This window comes from Abramis brama (genome assembly GCF_963993115.1).
Source record: "Abramis brama genome assembly, chromosome: 23".
NCBI lineage: Eukaryota > Metazoa > Chordata > Actinopteri > Cypriniformes > Leuciscidae > Abramis > Abramis brama.
The window spans coordinates 14,021,026-14,043,749 of record NC_139985.1 but is presented as its reverse complement, the minus strand read 5'-3'; the positions used below and the strand labels follow the sequence as shown (position 1 = coordinate 14,043,749).

The following is a 22,724-nucleotide window of genomic DNA, read 5'->3' as shown; positions in this document are numbered from 1 at the left end:
GCAATTAACAGATCGCATAAGGGGAACCAATTTCAGACACAGCTTTCAATGAGGGTGAATCACATGACTTCCTAAGCAATGCATCACAAGCTTCGTTTTGCAGAAAAATGTCATTGCCTTCAGCCTTTCTGACATATTGTGTTTTCTGATCATTCCAAAGTGCTTGTGTAAACAAGCTAACATGTCTCTTGACATGTACATACCCTAATCCCTTTGGTGACATATTGTTGAAGAGCAAGTTGAAGCAGACTTCATTGGCCTAAATCTGACCTGATTGTGTTTATAGGCCTATACAAAAAGCAAGTGGAATAAATTGGAAACCACTGAATGTTCAACACTTTGATAGTGACACTGTGGAAAATTATGAAACTGAACATTTAAGATTAATTCAAACATAGTTGCATAATTGCAAAATATGATAACTTTAAGGTCACTAGCATTTCTTTTTGAACCATAAACTGATCTTTCTTGTTCAATTTTAGAAATAAGATTGAGGGCATGTTGGTGCAACAGAGAAGCCTTTGTCCTATCGCTCAGAGGGCATGACCTACAAAAGATAGAACCCAGCCAGGATAAAGTACAGCGGCCGAGAAGTGCAAAACAAATAACAAATATGAAAACAAATTAACAAATCCAAAAACAAAACAGATTATAAACACAATGGCTAAAAACAAAACAACAACTCAGAAAACACAACGACAATTCCGAAAACAAAATCGCAAGTCAGACAAAACAGAAAAGGTAGGTATATTTTAAGAATTAAATACTTACCACTGATTAAGGAAAAATCTGTCAATCAAGACATGCAGAAAGTACAGCAGGCTGCGGCAGTAGACATTTAAAAAATAAAAATAAAAATAAAGTGCCTAACGGTTAACAGACCTACAATATTACTAAATAAAACAACCCAATTTGAGAAATGGGATTACACTACAATGCACAGGGCAAAGGTGACACCAGAATAGAAATATACATAATTCTGAAGCTGTCCAGAATAATGTTAGACACATGCTTGCATGCTCTGTCACTGACTACATATTTAAAATAATGTAGGCCCTTTTTTACTGGTAAAATCAGACATTTGGCATTATCAGGACCCGCAAATATTCCCCCACTGCATTATTATACATAATATTCAACATTATAGTAGTTAGGCTGTGTAATGTAGTATGTCACTGAAATTCTAACATTTCTTGTTCTTCTCTCACACACAGTACACTCGCGCTCTCCCCCGGTGCTCACTATGTCCTGTCTCTGCCTCTATTAATGCACTTACATGATAAGAATAAACCATCTAAAATGCTTTGAATCATTATAGTGCTAAAACTAAAAAAGTGATTTAAATGTTGTTTGTTTTTTCTCTTCGAGGAGTGCCGCTCCAGCGCGTTTGCGTGTCAAAATGACTATTCCAACACTTTAAAGGGTTCGCAAATCCCCAAATTTTTATTTGGTTTTCATTTACTCACTCTCATGTTGTTCTCGTGCATCACACACATACATATGAACGTCCGTGTTTACTATGAGCATTGCAAATATGTTCATCATATAAAGAGCTCATGTCTCTTCAGAAGACTTGGATTAACTGCTTGATTTATTATTTTTATGATGCCTTTATGAACTTTTTTCTGGATCTTTTAAGTTTTGGGGGAAGAGACTTTAAATAGAGGGACACAAATCCAGAAATCTCTCTGGTTTCACAAAAAAACATTCATTTGTGTTTAGAAGGGGAACGAAAACCTTTTAGGTTTTAAAGCGACGTGAGGGTGAGTACATGACAGATTTTTAATTTTAGCGTGAACTATACCTTATAAATACAGTAAGCTACAGTAAGTCTTGGATAAAAAAAAAAACTCTACAAACATTTTGCGGCAGAGAAACAAGCATCTAGCCATCTTTAGAATTTTGTTTGAACTTCCATCTTGCGGTAGCACTGTAATTTCTATGGCATCGCTGTCGAAGAGTAATTAGCTGGTGAAGTGGATTTACTTATTGTAGAGTTAACGAAAGTTATCATGAGCATTGTAATGTTTGAAGCAGATGTCATAATTTTAGACTGGGAAATTTTTAAAACGAGCAGTTCAACAAATCAAAAAAGATGAATGAACATTTGTTCATTCATAAATCCACAAGATCTTACTTGAAAGACAGAACTCAACGAGCGCAGAGCTGAAAAGGGGCGAGACTACATAAGGTCTATTTGGCTATAGAGACTATATATGACTATATCGTTCACACATCACCGATTCACATATAATCTCATTTATATATTGCGATTTCAGTATAACAACATTGTTACACCCATAAAGTGAACAGTCAGAAAAAAGAAAAAAAATACAATAATTACAATCATACATATATACAATATAACAAAGTTACAATTAAAGGTCTAACAATAGCATTCAGGTACAGAAAAGTAATAATTAAATGTTAAATAACACTGTATAGTGTTCACTGTATAAATGTAATATAGATTAATCTTTGTTATAGATCTTAGTTGTTTGACAACATTAATGACAAACAGCAGCAGAAATTTATAGGCTGCTGTCACATTAAGACCTAATGCACGAATCCAATGATACACATCCAATTTTGTTTCTCAACTGTTTACATTCATTTAAGACAAAATCGACTGTTTATGAAAATACTTGCAGAGATGGGTATTTTGACAATTTTGTGTGTACGCGTCCATTCATGCGAAAGATGACAGAAAAGAGAAATCAATTCTGTGTTCGAGTGCAGTCTAAAACACATTTCTCTGTGTGTGCGGCTGTGCACACAGATAACAGAATGGAGTACCGAATTGAGTTCTCTTTCACCTCTTATCAAGCTGGAATTATTTAAAATCGCTCGAATGTGTAAATTGGCAAGACAAACGTGCAAATTCCACTTACTCGCATGCAAATGATAAACGTTCACTCTATGAAGATTAAACTTTGCAATCAGCGAATCACGTGTGCATAACCGTCAGGCCTGATCTATATGGATCACAGATAAACTACGATCCGTTACACCCCTAAAATTAGGCTTTACCTGCTCACTGGCACTATTTTTTTCCCCTCTGATCTCAGCGTTCTCATGTAATGAGAAAGGAATATGAGTTTGTCCACGTTGTCACGGAGAAGTGAGCTCAGTGTCTTGCTCGCTTGCGTTATCTGTGCGACTAAATCTGCGATCAAAATGCAGGCTGATATCCAGCAGTGTTTTTAATGTTGAAAATATTATAAGAGCAAGAATACAATGTTTCTTGAATACCCACACGATTTCAATTGTGACATTGATTTTATACAACAGTTCAACAAACAGAAGGGTAACATTAAGTGATGTACTACATTTAAAACAGTATCGTCAGTAGGCTTATTGCTGCTCTATTTTGCAACGAAAGCCACAGCAGAACTGCAGCACACAGTGGTGATTCGTGAACGAATCTGTGATTTGAACGAATCGTGAGATTCAATGATCCGTTCAATAAATATAGCAACTTGCTTCATTACTGAATGAATGAATGACTCCATGACCCACTCATAAGACATTAACTTACCGCCACCTACTGGCGATTTTAATTTAATATTTAACCCTTTCGCACGTACGATCACACCGGTGTGATCAGTCTTGGCTGGTCCCTGGAGCGTACGATCACCCCGGTGTGATTAGAACGGTCAGTGCATCACGTGATCAACTGCTAAATTCAAATGTGATTTTGCGCGTTGGCTGGCGCTGAGCCAGAGACAGGCGCGCTCAGAGCTGTCATATATCACAACTTTTCAGTGTTTTCAACCACATAATGTTTATTTTAGGTTTCAGACATATAAATTCACATACGTACTAAAAAAACAATACATTTAGAGTTTGTAAAATAGACGCTGATGTCTATGGAAGAGGCAATAATAATCCTTTCCATTATAAGTAGACACGTTTTATTCATATCAGATACACATTGTGTAAGTAACTTTAAAGTTTACTCTATTCTTCTCCCAGTTCACCAGCCACTTACTTTTATGTATTTCGTGAGAAGTGGATGAATTGTAAATGTTGTAAATCCAGTGTTTCCCCTACCATTATATAAGGGGGGCGCCCCGCCCTCCTAACGGCTCCCCCCGCCCCCCTTGAAGGTCAAGTAAATTTGATTTGATTTTCTTTATAGCGCCAGATTAATTATTTTTTTTTTATTACAAAAACTAAATAGCCCTTAAGTATTATGTTATTTATCTTATTTCCACGATGGCATGTCTTTTCTGTCTGTGTTGAGTGCGCAAGCGCGCACACTCGCACACAAACAAACACTTGCGTCAAATACAGATGAGCACTAGTGGACAGAGAGCGCGCGGCGGGAAATATGTCGCTGAACTGAAGATGGCAACACTCACTCTACTGCGAGTAGCAGCCGAAGTAGCTCTCCTGCTCCAAGTCTAACGCCCGTTTCACACATATTTCGTTTGCAGTGTGTATGCGGTGAGTATTGTTTTCCGTACCCATGTTAACAGAGCTTTCACACTGCACGCGTCGCGGATGCAGTCCGTCGATGATCGATCCGTTCCAGTTGCGGTGCGTATACAGCAGTGCAGCAATCGTTTCCGCACCGAGTCTATTTTTGCTGTCTATGATTTTTGCTGTGCTGCAAACGCTGAATTAAAGTGACAGCGCATGTTTCGTGGTCAAAATGAACACAGATTGACCTGAAAATGTAGTCATTTAATTAAATATTACTTTTTTCATTTTAAAACCGTGATAAAGCAAGGAAAACTACAATTTACCTCAACAAGGCGACATAATGACATTCGTGGAGGTGGAAAATCAAGTTCTCTGTGACATGCAAGATTTATTGTATTAAAATTGAAATGCAAAAGATTTTAATATAAATACATGGTTAAATATTTTACCACTTGCTTGAGCAACTTAATATATAATTATATAGAAGTAATGCATTGAATAATACATTGTTTAAATTGTGTTTAAACGTGAACGCGCGTTCACAGCAGTGCTGCGTCTGACAGGATTATTCTCTCCAATAAATGCATCATAGAAATAAAAACTTCTCACAAAAAAAAACCCATTTAAAATTTGTTTGTCATATAAATGTATTAACTAACATTAACGAAAAATGAATGAGCAATATATTTGTTAGTATTTATAAATCTTTTTTTTAGTTGTTAGTTAAAAAATAAAACTATTTAAGCTCTGGTCCATTAATATTAACAAATACTTCTATAAATTTAACAAAGGTTATTTGCAAAAGTCAATTTTAAAAAGATTTAAATATGTTTATTTTATTTTTTTAAAGAGATATCTTATGTTAATTTTTTTTTAAACATTTGTGTTTTATGTTAACTTTTACAAAGCATTACCCTCCCAGACAACCAATTAATGTGACAGATAGATAGATAGATAGATAGATAGTGTCTGTTGTCAATTTTCCCCAACCAACCAACCCCCCCCCCCCCCCCCCAAACCTGTAAACCTAGGGGAAACACTGAAATCCAACAGATCCGATTCTCTCAACTGCGTCTGCGGCACAAACTAAAATGGCAGCGCCCATCGCGCATACAGCTCAACTAACGCGATCGTTATAAAGGTGTTTAAACAACAAAACACTTCCACTTGCATATATCTGACAATCGAAATATCAGATATTTCATGACATAGCTAACAGATTTGTGAATATTTTGAATAAAAAAGGAAAAATGACATAAAAGCAGATCATCATTCATTCAGCGCTGTTGTTGCTGCGGTGTGTCACGTGACAAGCAATGACACGTCACCATGGAAACCATAAAGTGACACGTTCTAAATAACGGTCGCCTTGAAAAACTCACGCTGGGGGGTATAATATTCAGCCAGAATATTTTAAACTTACGTGTGAAAGGGTTAAAAGTATCACTTTGTTTTTACCATCATTGCATATTTATTGAACATTGTTTAATTTAAAGCATTATTTATTTTATAAAGGTACTTCTAAAGGTAAAAAATTTACAGGAAAAATCGATTAAAGGGGGCAAATACTGTCCATTAATGGAAAAGATGTGACTGCAGTCTAAGTGGAAGAGAGGGGGTACCAGGGGGTAGGGCACTCTAAAAACCACTGAACTAAGGAAAAGGGGTATGTAGAATTGCACAAGTGCTACTGCTAAAGAGTGAAATTTCAATACAGCCTGTTACCTTAATTTAAATTTCTCATAAGCTTAATTGAATTGGCCTAGAGAGAAAAATTATGACGACATTTTTTGACTACATATAAATAGCTACCAAAATGAATGTCGGTAACTGCAGTTTGACTAAAAGTAATTCCTAAAAGTTGACAAAAAATGCAATGACTTTTCGTCAACTAAAACTAGACTAAAACTATGAAAGACAAAATGACTAAAATGTGACTAAGACCAATAAGCATTTTCGTCTGAAGATGAAGACTAAGACTAAATCAAAAATGGCTGCCAAAATTAACACTGGCAGCCATAATGAAATGCTTCATATTTTTTACTTGAGATTAACAATTTGTGGCTTAATGGTTAGAGAGTCAGACTTGTACCCCAAAGGTTGCACGGTTTGTAGTCTACTTGGTCTTCACATCATATAAAATTTTGTCTAAGCTAGCTGTAATCTATTCTACAGACTAGGTCTAACATCCATGCAGAATTTCCTTCAAAATCAGGCACACATCCGGCACACATCCCAAATCAGGCTGACACAGGATGGACTTTGGGTTAACTCATATAAATGTTTGACTTTTTTTTTTTACACTAACAATAAAACAAATCTGGTAGGATCTCAGGGCACACTGCACTTGTTGTCTTTATCGTTTGGGTGTTCTTCACAAATACCGCTCACTTAAACCAAAGGCTGCTTTGATATTACTAACAATTGTGTTTAAAAACAGCATGCATACTATCCCTGAAATAATTTCTATCTCATCAAAACCACAAACAAACTGCAAATCATAATAATTTGAATATACTGAAACAGGCAGCATAACACAATGAAAGTTACTTTCTGAATCTGAGCTATCGATATTCGCCAGTGATATTATATCAATCTGATTAAGAGAGACAGTTAAGATAGGAGATCCTCAAATGAACCTCAGACTGTTACTGATCCCACGGACAGGAAAAATAAAGCACCTGAGAACAGGCACCATGTGGCATTTAATCCTCAACTAATGCCTGGCTCACACTACAGGAGTTTTAAAATCCTAACCGATTTTGAAATCTGGTTGAAGCACACACTTAAGGAGAATCTTTGCAGATTTTCTTCCCCCAAATCTTAAACATGCTCACAGTACAAGGTTTAAAAATCGCGGTGCACCACACACTACAAAATGTTATTAAGATTATCGTGCCAGAGGAAGCGCCTCACGTGATCTCACGCAGCAGATCTGAAGTGTAAAAGCATGGAAACATATGGGATGTGCATTGCCATGAGATACACACGCATGCACGCACATACACACGCACAGAGACTTTGAACCTACCGGTACTTTGAGTTAAGAGCTTAGATCGGGCCCAAAAAAATCAAGCCCGACCCCTACCCGAGCCCATGCACGTTGTGTCCGAGCCCGGCCCGGCCCGACACAACACAACACATTAACATAACTGTAATTATGAGCCCGAGCCCGATTTAAACCCGACCATTTTTTTGGTACGAGATATTTTTTTAACGCAGGTGCTGAGGGGGTGCTAGATATATAGCATATAAATACTATTGCAAAAATTGTCCACTTAATATTTAATATTCAATCATTTTAATTGTCACAATTAAAGTAGCCTATTCATTTTATTAAATTGACCATTCAGCATTCAAATATTGATTAAAGATTTATTATTATTAGGCTAATAATGTTAACATAATATACTATCGTTATTTCGACATAATATGTGTGCGTGCAACAAGCTAGATGTGCATTTTTAAATCCGGTGACGCGTGCATTGATTTTGAAATCCATTTCGTTTTAACGCGCTTTTTAGTTTCGGTTTCATTACTGAACATGTAACGTTACTCGCCTTTGTGCCTGCTGACCACAGCGTAATACTTATTTATTTAGCAATAAATAAATGGAGATAAAAACGCATATCGAGTTGAGTCATTCAAAATTATCTCAAGGGAAATTTCTTCAGCACGACAGCCCTGCTGTCTTTTTGACAGCACTGACGTAATCACAATCTTGCTCATCCCGATAAATATCAAACATGTTTGATATGATCGGGGCGAGCCCGATTTGTGTGAGAGCAGATCGGGAGGGGCAAGATTCGATCTGTGAACGCCTCACATTACCAGATAATCTGCGCCGAACATCGGAACCGATCGAGGTCCTCGACAAGATTTTTTCTCAGATTCTCGGGAGGGGGAAATCGGGCATAAATCGGCCTAAAACTCCTGTAGTGTGAGCCAGGCATTAATCAGCAAAATCAGAGGTTGCACCCTAGGCTTGTATGTCTGATGCAGGGATCAAAGAGGAATACAATTTGTTGAAGAAAAACATCAGAAGTGATTTGTTCTGTTTTTCTCTGAAAAATCTTAGAACTCCATGTCAGTCAGTTTACTTAAGATGTGTTGGTATTTGCACACAACATGCTAATAAACACACAGAATGGGTTTAGCATAAAAAAATAATTAAAAAAAGTAGCATGTTTAAAGGCTTTTGTTGCAAACATGTCTCCCGACAGAACATCAAAAGAATTTTGCCTTTAGAACAGAAGTGCAACTGGGTTTGAACGCAGACTTTATAGATACTTCACAAGTTTAAACCTGCACATTCATGAATTAAACATCACAGTGAGTCCTCAAAGCGAATTATTCCTTGGCTTGAAAACAAGACCGTTCTTTTCTTCCTCATGTAACAAATTACACAAAATGATACCTGTGGATCAAGCTGAACATTTAGGTATTTGAAATCAGGAATTGCTTTCATTTCCAGGTAAACTGGGTCACAAGCACGAGTGCAGAAAAAAAACCAAAAAAAACAAGCCAATTTCTCAAACACAAGGAAATGCACTGTTAACAAATTTGTGCTCAGTATTGGACTAGACAGCTCCTCGGGTCAAACTTATTTTACTAATAGGCAAGTCAGCTATGACTCAATTTTCCCCAAACATACAAATCAAAAGCAACCTGACACACAAACACTAAATTCACAAGGGTGAATATCTGTGTCCATAACTCATAAACTCCAAACTCCACGCTCCAAACTGCCATCAGCAGCAATCTCATGCTTCACAGTCCCCCACTCTTTTCCTGCCTCCCACAAGTATGCAATGGTCCTTTGCAGCTACAAATAGCCAGGCCGTGTGTGGTGATGAATGTGGGGCTGAGCCAGATCTGTCACTGGAGAGCACAGAGATCATTCAGCACGATGACAGAAAGCCAGCCAGGCTGCTGACATCATCACTGGCCCTGGAAGATCAACAGGGCTTTCCTTCAGCATATAATCACCCTATCTCACCAAGCTGAAGCAAAAAGCAAATGCTGGATCTTACAGTTCTTTCTGATTATGATCACAGCAACATTTTGGGGAGGCATAAAAAAAAAAAAAAAAGACCTCAGCCAAATAAATGTTACAAAGGGGTGAATGAACACCTCCACATTTCTACTCTGCTGTTATAGCAGCACAGACAGTGAGTGGGAAGAGGCCAACCACAGAAGTGGATTGTTTTAACCTTTGAGACATACATTTTTGCCCAAAGTCTTGTTGACTGCCTTTTAACTCAAAAACTAATGGGTCTAAGTGGGGCTGTTGTGATTAATCATAATTAATTTTCGATTTGAAAACAAGATAATCGAGGTAAAACGTACTAGCATATACCTTCCTTTTATTCACAGCGACGTGCTTTCATTCCTCCCTAAAAGCCCAAACTTAACATCCAAATCAGCCAAATTAGCGAGTGTTGCAAAACGCCTACTGTTGCTAAACTGCGGGACGTGTTTCATATTAAGCACTGTTATTAGTGCATTAAGCCGCAAAAGAGACTGTTCACCCTTCTTTCTGTGCCCAGAGCCAAACGTGGATAAACAAATGGGCTTTAGGCTACACACCTAAACCAGTACACACAAAAAATTTCAAAATGCCTTTTTGGAGAGTATTCATGTAAACACAGTGGGTGCTATGTCTTAAGTAAACATACAACACACAAACACGTGTACCAGTATATTGGATCCGTGCATTAGCCTAGCTCTTAAAGTGACAGGTGCCTAATAAACCTGCTGCAGTCTGTCATTAATGATAAACAACAAATGACAAAGGAAAATCACTCACTGATCATGACTGAATAACTTGAGTAGCTTTGATAAGGATTAATCTAGGCTTATATTTAAAGTGTACAGTAAGACTATGCAGTGTTAAAAGTAGTGTTATTTTATATTTGATTATGAATTTTGATTGATTTTTTTATTTTGATCTTCTATTTTTGTTGTTATTTTTATTTGTCCATTTTGTTTGTAATTAGTTTCTTTGTTCTTATTGTATTAATGACTGTTGTTTACTTGTCTTATGTAATTATTTTAAGGGCATTTTCTTATATCAGTTATCCTATTAGTTTTTGCTGAAATATTGATTATTGTGAAATTTCACTGATATTTAAAATTAATAATTTTGTGAAAAAAAGACTTTGATCACCCACCAATAATCATGTTAAATAATCATGATTTCAATATTGACCAAAAAATAATCATGATTATGACTTTTGCTATAATCAAGCAGCCCTAGGTCTAAGTACAAATAAAATACAAAATACAATCACTTTGAAAGAAGCAGCAGTCATCACAGTTTTACTGATTTCTGACTTCACATAAGACTAATATAATGGAAATATGGAAGTATATTTCATCATGATGTGAGGTTGTGGTGAGCCGAAATCAAGGGTTAGGTAACATCAATACAGAGCTATTAGCTACAATTAGAGATGGGCCATGTATTAAAGCAAAATACTTTTTGTGTAATGATATAGGCTAAGGCTACTGTGCATTGTTAAAACAACTTTTGAATTTGATATTGATTTTATAATTAACAGCCATAACTGTTCAAAAACATAATTTATGTTAATGAATTAATTGAATTTAAGTGACATTAATGAGATAACACGCTGTGTTTTTGAATTATTAAAAAAAATGCACACAAAAATTTAAAAATATAGGCTATCCCTGAAAATCTATTCCAAGGTGGGAAATATTGACCCTTAATAAATAAATAAAAATATCTGATACATAATTTTTCATTTTGATATGCATGCATGTATGTATGTATATATATATATGTGTGTGTGTGTGTGTGCGTGTGTGTGTAATTTTGCCTACATTTTATCGGATTGTAAAGAGGAAAATGGGAGGAAGTGGCAATGGGATGAAAAAGTGGAAAGGACCTCTCGGGTTGCCCAAAGCAAATTTCAGAGCACTGACCACAAGGCTATGGCTCCAACCTGACAATTTTAACCACATGCCCAAACACATGTATATGATACCTGATAAGTTTTAGTATGCAAGCAGTTAGGTTACTACTAGGAGAACATGTGGGACTAAATAACTCAATCGAAGTCAACCAAACACAGGCCACCACTACAAACAACCAAAAAAATAAACATAAAAAAAAGGTCACCTGCCAACTTCATCAACATACTACTGAGTGAACTGACACACCCATTCCACAATAAACAGACCAAAACCAGATCCACCTTCCTGTTTTTGCGTAACTAGGAGTGGATTTGCGTCAATCTAAATGAAATAATACTCCTCCTGATGGAGGTGGAACGTCTTATGTCATTCTCTGCCCTCTCCTCCAAGCCATTCTGCCCAATACAGTCGTTAATATCAAAGGCCAGCTGGAACAGGAACCTGCCACCTGGTTCTCAATAAAACAGATGGCTTTCTAATTTCCATTGTGCTCTTAAAATGAATGATTAACTCAATCCCAAATCACTGTGTACCCTGGAAGAACACCTGTAGAAAGCTTACCTGATTACTTTTAAATCCCTTAAACATAACACACAAAGACAAACACTCCAAATGAAGAATAAAACACTGGTTTTAGGTTTTATGAATATGAGACAGTGGACAGATGGTCTTTTAAACAGCTAAAGAATAATTCTGACGTGTGTTTTACTTATTAAAAAGCACCCAAAAAAACTATAAACCCCTAAACATGTTCATAAGGTTAAACAGCAGATTTATAAATGTCTCAATCTTACCTTTAAAGCATACTTTTCCCCACTCCTCTTGTGAAAGATCTCCAGAACCCTGCCATTGATGCCCAGTCCCAGGACCTGACTTGTGACCTTGTAGTCGTCGATTATGGCATTTCTCTTGATCTGAAGTGAGCCTTTACCCGACATGAATTGGGCTGGATTCTGTTGTTGCTGCTGTTGCTGGTTTGGAAACTTCGGCGGACTGTTGGCGTTAGTCAACATTTCCCACCTCTTTTCTTCCTTTAACGTTACTTAAACAACTAACGTTAGCTAAGTTACTTCTCCCGAACTTCAGTCCTTCTTTGGCAACACCCAAGGCGAAGATTTGCCTCAGAGAGCTCGACTCCAGGAACATAAACTATGTTTAAAAGCAATAAAACTGACACAAACCCTCTGACGCGCCGTTATTTCGGTTTCTTGGTGACTAACGTTAGCTAAGCTAGCTAATATCCATGTCGTTGGTCAACCCACCAATTCAGGGCTCAGATAGTTAAAAGGCGACTTACATAAACTCACTTCAAGGTTAAAAGACTTCGAAATGTCACCGGCTATTTGAAAGAGCCGCCGAACGAATTAAAAACACAAATGTAGAGTTAAAAAGTCGGTAATAACATGCGCTCTAACACTAGTCTTCTGCGAGAAGCGCACTGGCCTTTCGCGACTTTCGGCCAGCCAGCGTCTTACTGTTCTGACGTCATGGCGGAGTTCGGAATGCCTGATTTCTTAAAGGAGCCGCCACACTGAAAGTGCAATCGCAATTGAAATACATTTTTAAATATGAAATTATTAATATATGTGAAATTGTGAATATTAAATATTAAATATTAAACTATCGACTATAAATATATGCTCTGTCCTGCACTGATGCAAAACAATTGCGCGCGATGGCTATGTCTTTGTTGACAGAATTCGAATAAAGTTTGTTATGAATAAATGTTAAAAGATTATGTAAGGACATAAAATAATATAGCCCTACAAGAAGCCCAATCTATCCCATCCCAACGCCTTTAAATACATTCACTGGTCGTTGTTTTTCTTTTTTTCTTCTTCTTCGTTTATTTTATTTTATATTTGTATATTATTATTAGTAGGCCTATTAGTATTATTGGTTATACCATTGTTATGTAATTGCTTTATGTTCCCCGCCTTCATTTCATGTAGCTATCTCTTTACCTAGTTAACATTATTTTACTTAGCCTATATGTTTTGTAAATGCCCGAACATGCCAATAAAGTTTTGACTTTTAGACTGTGGGTTATAGGATACAACAATAGGCATATGTGACGATAAATGAGCGCCTGTTTTCATTTACAAATGTAGCCCATAGGTAGGCAGCATTCGAATGAAGGTCGCATAATTTGTTATTATCCTGTTAGGCCTAATCGCTATGTTAAAATAATATGTAAGCTACAAAAAGAAAAAGGAAAAAGTCTCTTCCCATTCACTGATTACTGATATCTTATTTTTATTTAATATTTGTATATATTTATTTTATTTTCCACTTGATCTCATTATCTCTTTACATTTGTGGAGTTGGTTATTATTTTTAATTTCGCCAAATATCAATAGGTGTCGCTGTTGGGTAAAATGAAAGTAAAGGGTGAAGTGAATAGGTATAGCCGCAAGAGGGCGGAGTCTGCAAGCGTTTCAAAGGTAGCTACGCCTGTTATTTAAAAGTTAATTCAATTAACATAATTAATTTAAAATAAAATTTTCTTATAACACAAATCTAATAATAGTAATAATCTTTCCATTACTTTCCGAGAAAGATTACACTAAATGTAAACCAGATAATCAGAAAAGACGCAAGAGGGCGCTTTAGATTAATTCACCCTTTGACCACAGCAGATTTGAAATTATTTCAACACTCTTGTTTTTGTATTATGAAATAGGAACAGAACAGATTTATAAATTGTATTTTGCAAAAGGATCTGAATCATTAACAAATAGCTTTAATAATCAGCTGGTATTATTGAGAAATGAATGAAATCCTCCTTATTTCATTTCTGTCTATGCATGTGCTCTTTTAGCAAACAAAACAACTCAGACATGTAAATTGTAAAAAATAAATTAAAAAAACACATTCTGTTTTCATGTGATTGCTTTTGGGACATGTTTTTTTAATCACGTGTCTGTTGTTGACGTGAATAAACCATTGTTTCACTTGAGTATGATCAAAAGTCAAACTGCAGTAAAGAGATTATTAAAATATGCACACAAATGATCCACATAAGCAACCTTCATTAGCAAGTAGACATGTTGTAAAACACACTTTTTGTGTTCAGGTCGAGATGGGTGTTATTTTGGCAAATATTTAATCAAACTTCACATGGTTCATTGAGCATACAGCTCTCCTTTTCACATGCTCACGCCTTAACACTTTTAAGGGGCCCTGTGGTTCTTATCAGTGTGTCAGTCAGCAATATTTCACACTTGCAGTCCTTTTTCTGATAGAGGTTGGGACCAAGCATGGTACCAAGCAGATAACTAGAATTTTTTTTAAAAATAAAAAGAGACAGAAATCCCTCTGGTCAAACCGTTATTCCGTTTCTTTTTTTTTTTTTTATGGTTGGAGACAGTGTTTATTTGTTGTATACCGTATTGCTAGTCGGTTGTGAAAATTATAAATGTTGAGGAACTATTATATTATTTTATTTTATTTTATTTTATTTTATTTTATTTTATTTTATTTATTTATTTATTTATTTATTTATTTATTTATTTATTTATTTAATTAATTTAATTTAATTTAATTTAATTTAATTTAATTTAATTTAATTTAATTTAATTTAATTTAATTTAATTTTTTATTTTTTGCTGGTGTCCATAACTAAATCACCAAAGGCCCTTTTATTTCTCCTTGCAGTCTAGCTCCATTTCACAGCTTTCTAAATTCTACAGAGGATTCCCTACAATTTATATTGCATTTAATGATTTAGCAAATGCTTTTATCCAAAGCGACTTAGAAAGGAAAGAAATAAAATCAGATTTGTACTTTCATGTCTGGTCCTTTCACATGTGCAGAGAAGTTTGCAGTCCAGAGCATATACGAGCCAAGGTACATTTACAGAGTCTATTTACGGCAACCTGCTTCCAGTCGCGCTTGCTTCCCAAAAGCTAAAAACAACCGAGCCCAGTGGAGAACTTTATATTGAGAGAAGGATTTGATTTCACACATAGTCTGTTGAAAACGAACTTGGCTTGTTTGTGTGGACAGATGTGTGTGTGAACCCTCTGCACCCAACCAATTCAACCAGTGTTTACCATATGTCATCCACCTCCTGCTAATGGCAGGCACAATATGAATGACTAACACAGACAGATAAAGCTGCCATGTTACTGTGTTTTTCACCCCAGACATTTTAGCTTTGATTTGAAACAAGAAAATGCCTGTGCATTGAAAGTGTCTTTTGCTTACACCAATCAGATCCCAGGTAGTTAGCATGTCTCGCCAACCCAGAAGTCAGCTCGACATGTTCCAATTTATCCAGAGACTGTGTAATTTAGGCGCTGTAGCTTAAGAGACGGTGCTATATTAACATTAAGGCCAAACATATTAAGTAGATAGACTCATATGAATGTTAGAAATGCTACTGTCATAAAACTTTATACCATTAGCCAGCAATAAAATGGATTTAAAAAAAACATTAGCTATGCAAAATGTTCATGATCTCTTTCTTGGTCACTTTCCAGTCTGCATGTGACAGTGTCATTGCAAAAGTGGAATGTTATATGGTGATGCACCATCTCACGGAAAGTACAAAAGGGGAGTTTGCCATCATATTTTATTTATTTTATTCATGCATTTTTCATGAGTATTTCATGTTTCTTTTATTTTTTTAAGTCCAGAACCATAGTGAATATTTATTTATTATGTGACAAAGTACGCCATTAAAATACTATTAAAAGCATCAATATCTGAAAAAATACAACATGCATAAGAGTAAACACACTAATAAGGAACTTCTACAGAGTTTTCAGCCCATAAAATTGCTGGGTATCTGTAAGTCACATGATTCTGTGGAATTTCCCCTCAGAAAGCCACATACTCTTAAGGAACATAGAATAAAAGCATTGTTGAGAAGGGAAGCGCTTTGCACAGTCATTTCGCCATGGCCTCAGGCCAGAGCAAGAGATTATTGATAAGAAAGATATAAGGAACAAGGGTCAGAGGAAAGGATGTCATCACCAAAATCAATATATAATATAAAAATACAATAACAAATGAGCTCAGTCATTGTGCAAATGTGTCTGAACAGCAGTTGTTCAAAATCCTTCAAAATAATTTTAGATACAATTATATCATCCTTTATTTAATTTAGATATCAACCATTCAGCTTAAATAAAAGCAAATTGCATTATTGTGGCCTAATGTCTACTAATAGACATTTTTACTAACTAGGAAAGAAAAGGCCTAAAGATACATATGTTCTACTTTTGTTAAGAAAACAAAACAAAAGAAAAGTTTCGAATTTTTTGCTATTTCAACAAAGCAATTTATACTGAAAGTGTTTAAAAGATCTTTTTTTGAGATGCACACAGTTTGTATTTTGATTGGCTCCAGTTACAGAACAAATTTAATTGTACTTCATGTCCTAAAACGGCCACTTCTGGAAGCCTATTTCCACCTCAAAAAAAAAAAAATTCTGATATAAAGTTTAAAATAAGTAATATCACATTATGAGATAATGAAATATACAGTTGCAATTGCCAGATTAAAAGTTGCATCGTGAAATGAGTTGCATTTGTGGGATATGAGAGATATAAAGTCTTCCATAGTCTTCCAGAGACTTCCATAGTTTTTCACACAGACAACCAGTAAAGACAGTTTATTGATCTCGTAAGTTGTTCATCCATCCATCCATCCATCCATCCATCCATCCATCCATCCATCCATCCATTCTTAAAAACTGCTTATCCTCTGTGTTCATTTGTTAATTGAAAGCTATTCTGAAGACTAAACTGAATGCTAAACAATCAGATCCTTTGTGTTTGAGTGTTTGAAACAGTCCCACAATGATTTTATTGGTGCACAATTAAGGGTGCTTACAAAATGCAATGAAGAGCAGGTTAGTAGGGCACCACAGGGTCTTTGTGGACGGTTGCAGCGCTTGCACGTTTGAGTCACATGAAAATGCCTGTCGTCTCCCCCTTGTGTCATTTCCATAAACAACAAAGGGCCTGATGGTGGAAATTTGTTAGCCTACTTCTGGGTGCCAGGTTTCCTTGTATCTCACTCAGCTAGAAAAACTGCCCCACTTTACACTTCACTTCTCAGTCACAGGAGCAAACTGATGACATGGCTAAAATGCTCCAGTTGTCATGTACAACTGATTTGGGATTGTTTTTCCCGAAAGGGCCTCAGATAAACTTTCAAGCAAGTCTACATCTTTGTAGCTCCAGACCCAGTAACCCAGGTTGGCAAGGGCTACAAAATAGCAAACAGATTTAAACTTGTCATCTCTTCAGTGACAATTAACAATGACCTATTTAATCATCCAACATTTTCCTCAAATTTATTTCTATAGTGCTGTTCACAATAAATATTGTTTCCAAACGTTGCAGAAATCCCCCATCAGAAATCCAAATGTAACAGTAAAAAAACGTTGGATGCAATGTTATTGCAAAATAAACTTTAAGATGTCAGATATATTTAATAGTACATTATGAGATATGAAAATATTATTATTTATTTAAACGTGTAACAGTATTATTATTATTTATTAATAATTACTAACAGCTTGTACCAGCGCAAACCCTCTTTTGGCGTTAAAAAAATATGCTGTCTGGATTTACCGAAGAAATCAGTGCTGAAAAGGCGTGGACAGGGTTATTTTTGCTGCTGACCTTATTGCATATGCATTTGTAGGAGTTTCCCTTTCAGACACAAAATATATGGAAGGAGAGTATTTCAATGAATCACGCAAGGTGATTTACTAAGGTTTACGCTCGTCAATGTACTGGTGTTTGCGCCATTGTTTACCGCCCCAAAAATGTCTTAAGCCACACGCTAATTTGTACTGCTCTTAGATTGCGTTGGTCATTATGGAAATAATCCGGCTGCTTCCGTATTCTTTAATTTGCACGTCGTCAGTAGATCACTGGAACTTTCCACTCCCATCTGAGCTTTTTTGGAGCGCTCTCATGCTAATTTGGCCTGTTTAGTAAATCTGGCCCATAATGGTACAAATGGTTACACCAGTAGGTGGCGACAAGTGACTGTCTTCAAGAGTGAATCATTTGAATTTATTCACTCAACCGACTCATTCAAAAATGTTAATCTTTGTCAAATCTTTCTGCTAATCTTTGTCAAATTAGAAAACATATTATCTTATTACAGTATCATCTGTCATACCACTATTTTTGCTGCAGTGTTTGAGTAGCTTACGTTTAAGCTTTCCAGCCTATCAGCATAGATTGTCTATCCAATCAATGAGGAACAAACGCTGACGTACAACAGATCCACACACCTGCTGTCGACTCTCTCTTTCCATACCCAGCTGATCTCTAATCAGTTCTGGTCTGAAGCAATGAGGAAATGTGAGTCACTTGCTTCATCTTACAGATCTATCGGTACATGCATTAGGTCCCTGTGCTTCTGCATGGGCACAGACGCCAAATCCTTCTGATCCTGCATTTAGATTACAAGAGTCACTTGTGTGCAAGATTATCCTGAAACATAAGCCATTCCTCTATGCTACAATGTACCTATCTAACTTCAGGCAAGTATTTTAAGTTCACAGATTTTGAAACCCAGAGCCTTTAACTGTCCCACATCCAAATTTAAGTTTTCCTATTGCCCATTCTTCTCCAGTAGAGGCCTCAAAGTCTAAGCACTTATTTATGTCTGTATTTCTTTACATTGACTGGTTCAACGTCAGTGCAGTAGCTCACTAATTCTTGACCTGTCCTGAGTCACGTTTCAACATTTGACACTCTGGCCTGCAAAACCACAGCCTATGCCCTAGATAAAATATAAGGCGGCTTTTTCCATATAATCAACTCTGGAGTCATATTAAAAATAAATAAATAAACAAAAATAAGAACTTAAAAAGAACAGTAGTAATAAAAACTAAAATTATACATATTATAGTAAATAAAATAATAATTTAAATAATTAATTAAATGAACTCTGATAACTGAAGGTGAAACTGCAAATTTACTGTTACATCATTAAAATGGATTTAAAATTGATTTATTATTTTTCAGTGCATGCATTTTGAATGCTGACCACCTGGGCTACATTTATTCCTCCTATCTGGCATGGTGTTGGCCCATCAGACATACTGCGCAGACCTGGAACGGGCGATCCCAGAGACTCCGCTCATGCATACACAATATGGCCATCTTGGGGTATTTGCCAAAGGCCATCTGAGGTGTTTCCTTATCATTCTTGCATGAATGGTAACCTCCCTCTAAACTAATCTCTCTCCTTGTCGTGCAGAGGAGATAGTTATATATAAACTGCCATGCCTCAGACATCTGCATACGTATCACATTCTAATATTGCTGCAAATACAAGCCTCACGTTTCAGTGTAGATTTCACTGGCTAATAGGATTAAATGAATTACCGCTTGCAAGGTCTCTTGGCCAATTGGACTTCAACTCAAACAGATGTCTCCTGTGCAGAGTTTTCCACGGCAGACTGGAAAGTATACAAAATGCAATGCAGTCTAACCTTGAACTATAGAAATGCACAGGATTACACCTCAGTTCAAATATTTACACCTTGTTTTTTTGTGGTCAACAATGCAAAATGCTAATGCAGACTGAGTAATACTGTAGCCTGTTTCAGTAGACGTCACAAGGGAAAGCCGCAAATTAACTTCCTTAATCTCACATGAGAATAAACACAACCCTTTGCTTTAGACCAGTTGAATGGCTTCATTTGAATTACATGACAATAATGTAGCTTGATCAGATACATACATTTAAAATGTTCTGAACTCTTTATCAAGGATAACTTATGATTCAGTGTATCAGGATGGCAAAGATAGAGATGTGCTGTAAGTGCAAGCTGCATTATTCACAAGATGGCTAAAAGCATTTGTTCTACAACATTATTAGCTCTTACATAAAACTATTATAGTTTCTGCATGCTTAATAGCAAAACCGAATGGCATTTACTTGAGTTAACTAAAGAGCTGTATTATTTAGAGATATCTCATACTGATGGCTCAGTGGTGTCTTACTCAAATCTCTTTTACAGAGGCTTGCACAGTTGTTTTTAGTAGGCTATTGTTTTATTGCAGAAGACGAATAGAATTGTGGAACCAAGTATTAAATGTGATTTCACTCTCCTCATGCCTGATAACACTTTAAAGCAGTGCAAAATAATGCAGACTACTTAGATGTTTATGAGCAGAGTAAGAGTAATTGTAATAAGAGTAATTCATTTTCCAGACTTGGAAGTCACAGATTTAAATGTCTCTGACATTTCCAGGCTTTTCTCATTTCTCTGCTCACACAGAATTCATCATTTTTACATACATATTATTTTAGAGTAATATTACATTTAATTTTACAGGTGAATAAAATATTTCATAGTTGTGGTTATATGCTACCATCATTTTTTTGTTTGTTTATTTTGTAGCAGTGTTTTTGTCATGAATTGTATGGAGAAATGTAACTAATATAACATAACGGACATTCTAGGCTTTTAGGGTTGGTCTAAACTGGATTACATCAATTCTCAACTCACACATAATTTGTGACCCTGGACCACAAAACCAGTCATAAGTCGCACGGGTATATTTGTGGCATACCCATTCTATGGGTCAAAATTATCTTAATTTTAAGCAAAGATATTAAGCAAAGATCATGTTCCATGAAGATATTTTGTAAATTTCCTACCTTAAATATATAAAAAAATTATTTTTGTGAGTAGATGCAGCAAAATCGGCAACAGATATGACAACTTTAAAGGAGATTTTCTCAATATTTAATTTTTTTTTGCATCCTCAAATTCCAGATTTTCAAATAGTTGTATCTCGGCCAAATATTGTCCTATCCTAACACACCATACATCAATGGAAAGCTTATTCATTCAGCTTTTGGGTTATATGTAAATCTCAATTAAAAAAAAAAAACCTATAAGACTGGTTTTGTGGTCCAGGGTCACATTTGGTGTTTATTGTAACCTAAGCAAAATATGAGTTTAAATACTTTGTCTCACCAAAAAACAAAAATGATTACCCGAAAACCTTTTGTTGAACCTTTTGATCACACGTCACAGAGTATACTATGGCAGTTTGGTGTAAAATTGGCCTTCAATCTGCTTGTGACGGGTGTTTAATCCCTGATCAAGTGTCTGTAATTGCTGTGACTCTAATAGAGCGGATGAGCCGGACTCCCTCACTTACCGTGATCTGCCAACTGCCTTGTTTCCTTTTACCAACTGATCCATGACCAGCTGTGCTGACCCAATTAATTATCATTATCAGTCTAATATATGCCGCAAAACTGACCTTGGACCAGTGGAAAAGGAGACTTGCGAACAACATCCTGTCATGTGCAGATGGATATAGGGTCTTTCAAGGCCTTGCTTTGAGCCCAGTCCTGCTGACATGGGAAAGCTCTCAGCGGTCAGTGTGGAAGGAGAACAAAGCTGAGCTTCTCCTTCAGCATGCCAACAGCTGCTCGGCAGGAGGCCTGGCCATAGACAGCATGGGATTTTTTTTCACCACTTGCTCACATGCAACAAACAAAGAAAACAAACACAGACATCTGAACACACACAGACAGTTTCTCCCTCAGACAAATACACACATACATGGTCCTACATTTTTCCAACCTGACAAGGAATAGCTAATATATGTAATGAAAGAAACTCTTGACATCCGACATATCTGACCTTGACACGTTCATGACATTAATGAGGGATGAAGCCATGCATTTGTAAATGATTCATTCTTTGGAGTCAAATTGTCACAATTTGCTGGTCAGTAAACACGACGATGGAGAATACAATATAGTCATAAACTGACACTCAGGAGAATACAGGAACAGGAAAGAGAAACACTAACCAAACATAGGCTACCACATTAACACAAGGCAAAACACTGAGGAGAACTAAAGGCTTAAATACACAAGGAGAGCAAATAAGAAAACTAAATAAACAACAGGTGAACGTAATCAGTAACCAAGGGAACAAACTGGAACACATTAGGAAACTAGGGCTGTGTTTGAAATCACCCCTATACCCTCATTCACTATTCCCTACATTACTCCACTAATATAGTCCACTTGGAGGAGTGAATGAAAACTAGTGAGAGAATTCTGACCCTGAGAGCACTAGAAGGGTTGCCGCTTATTGCAGTTTGTGCTTGCTGTTTAACAATCATTTGAAACTTAGTGAACTGGCAGCTCCAGTAGTAGGCCTAATGAAAAGATTTATTTTGAACTCTATCATGGAAATTAGCATGTATTAATCTTAATTAAATGATTTAATAAACAATTAAAAAGGGATGTATTCCTGCATTAGCCTATATTACGCTGTAGCTTTATTGAACCAGCGAAAATGGATGGATGAATTCAGCGGGAATACACGGGAATTCATTCGGCAC

The 22,724-nt window shown here is 36.2% G+C and overlaps 1 protein-coding gene across 1 annotated transcript in view; it reads right to left on the bottom strand.

Annotated features, from left to right (window-relative positions):
- Positions 1–12,848, bottom strand: part of mapkapk2a (MAPK activated protein kinase 2a) — a 41,627-nt gene extending 28,779 nt beyond the window's left edge. Inside the window, exon 1 of the mRNA XM_084100986.1 lies at positions 12,162–12,848. Coding sequence (XP_083957112.1) covers positions 12,162–12,380 — 219 coding nt within the window. The 5' untranslated portion in view covers positions 12,381–12,848. The remainder of the gene's footprint in view (positions 1–12,161) is intronic.
- Between the last annotated feature and the right edge of the window lie 9,876 nt (positions 12,849–22,724).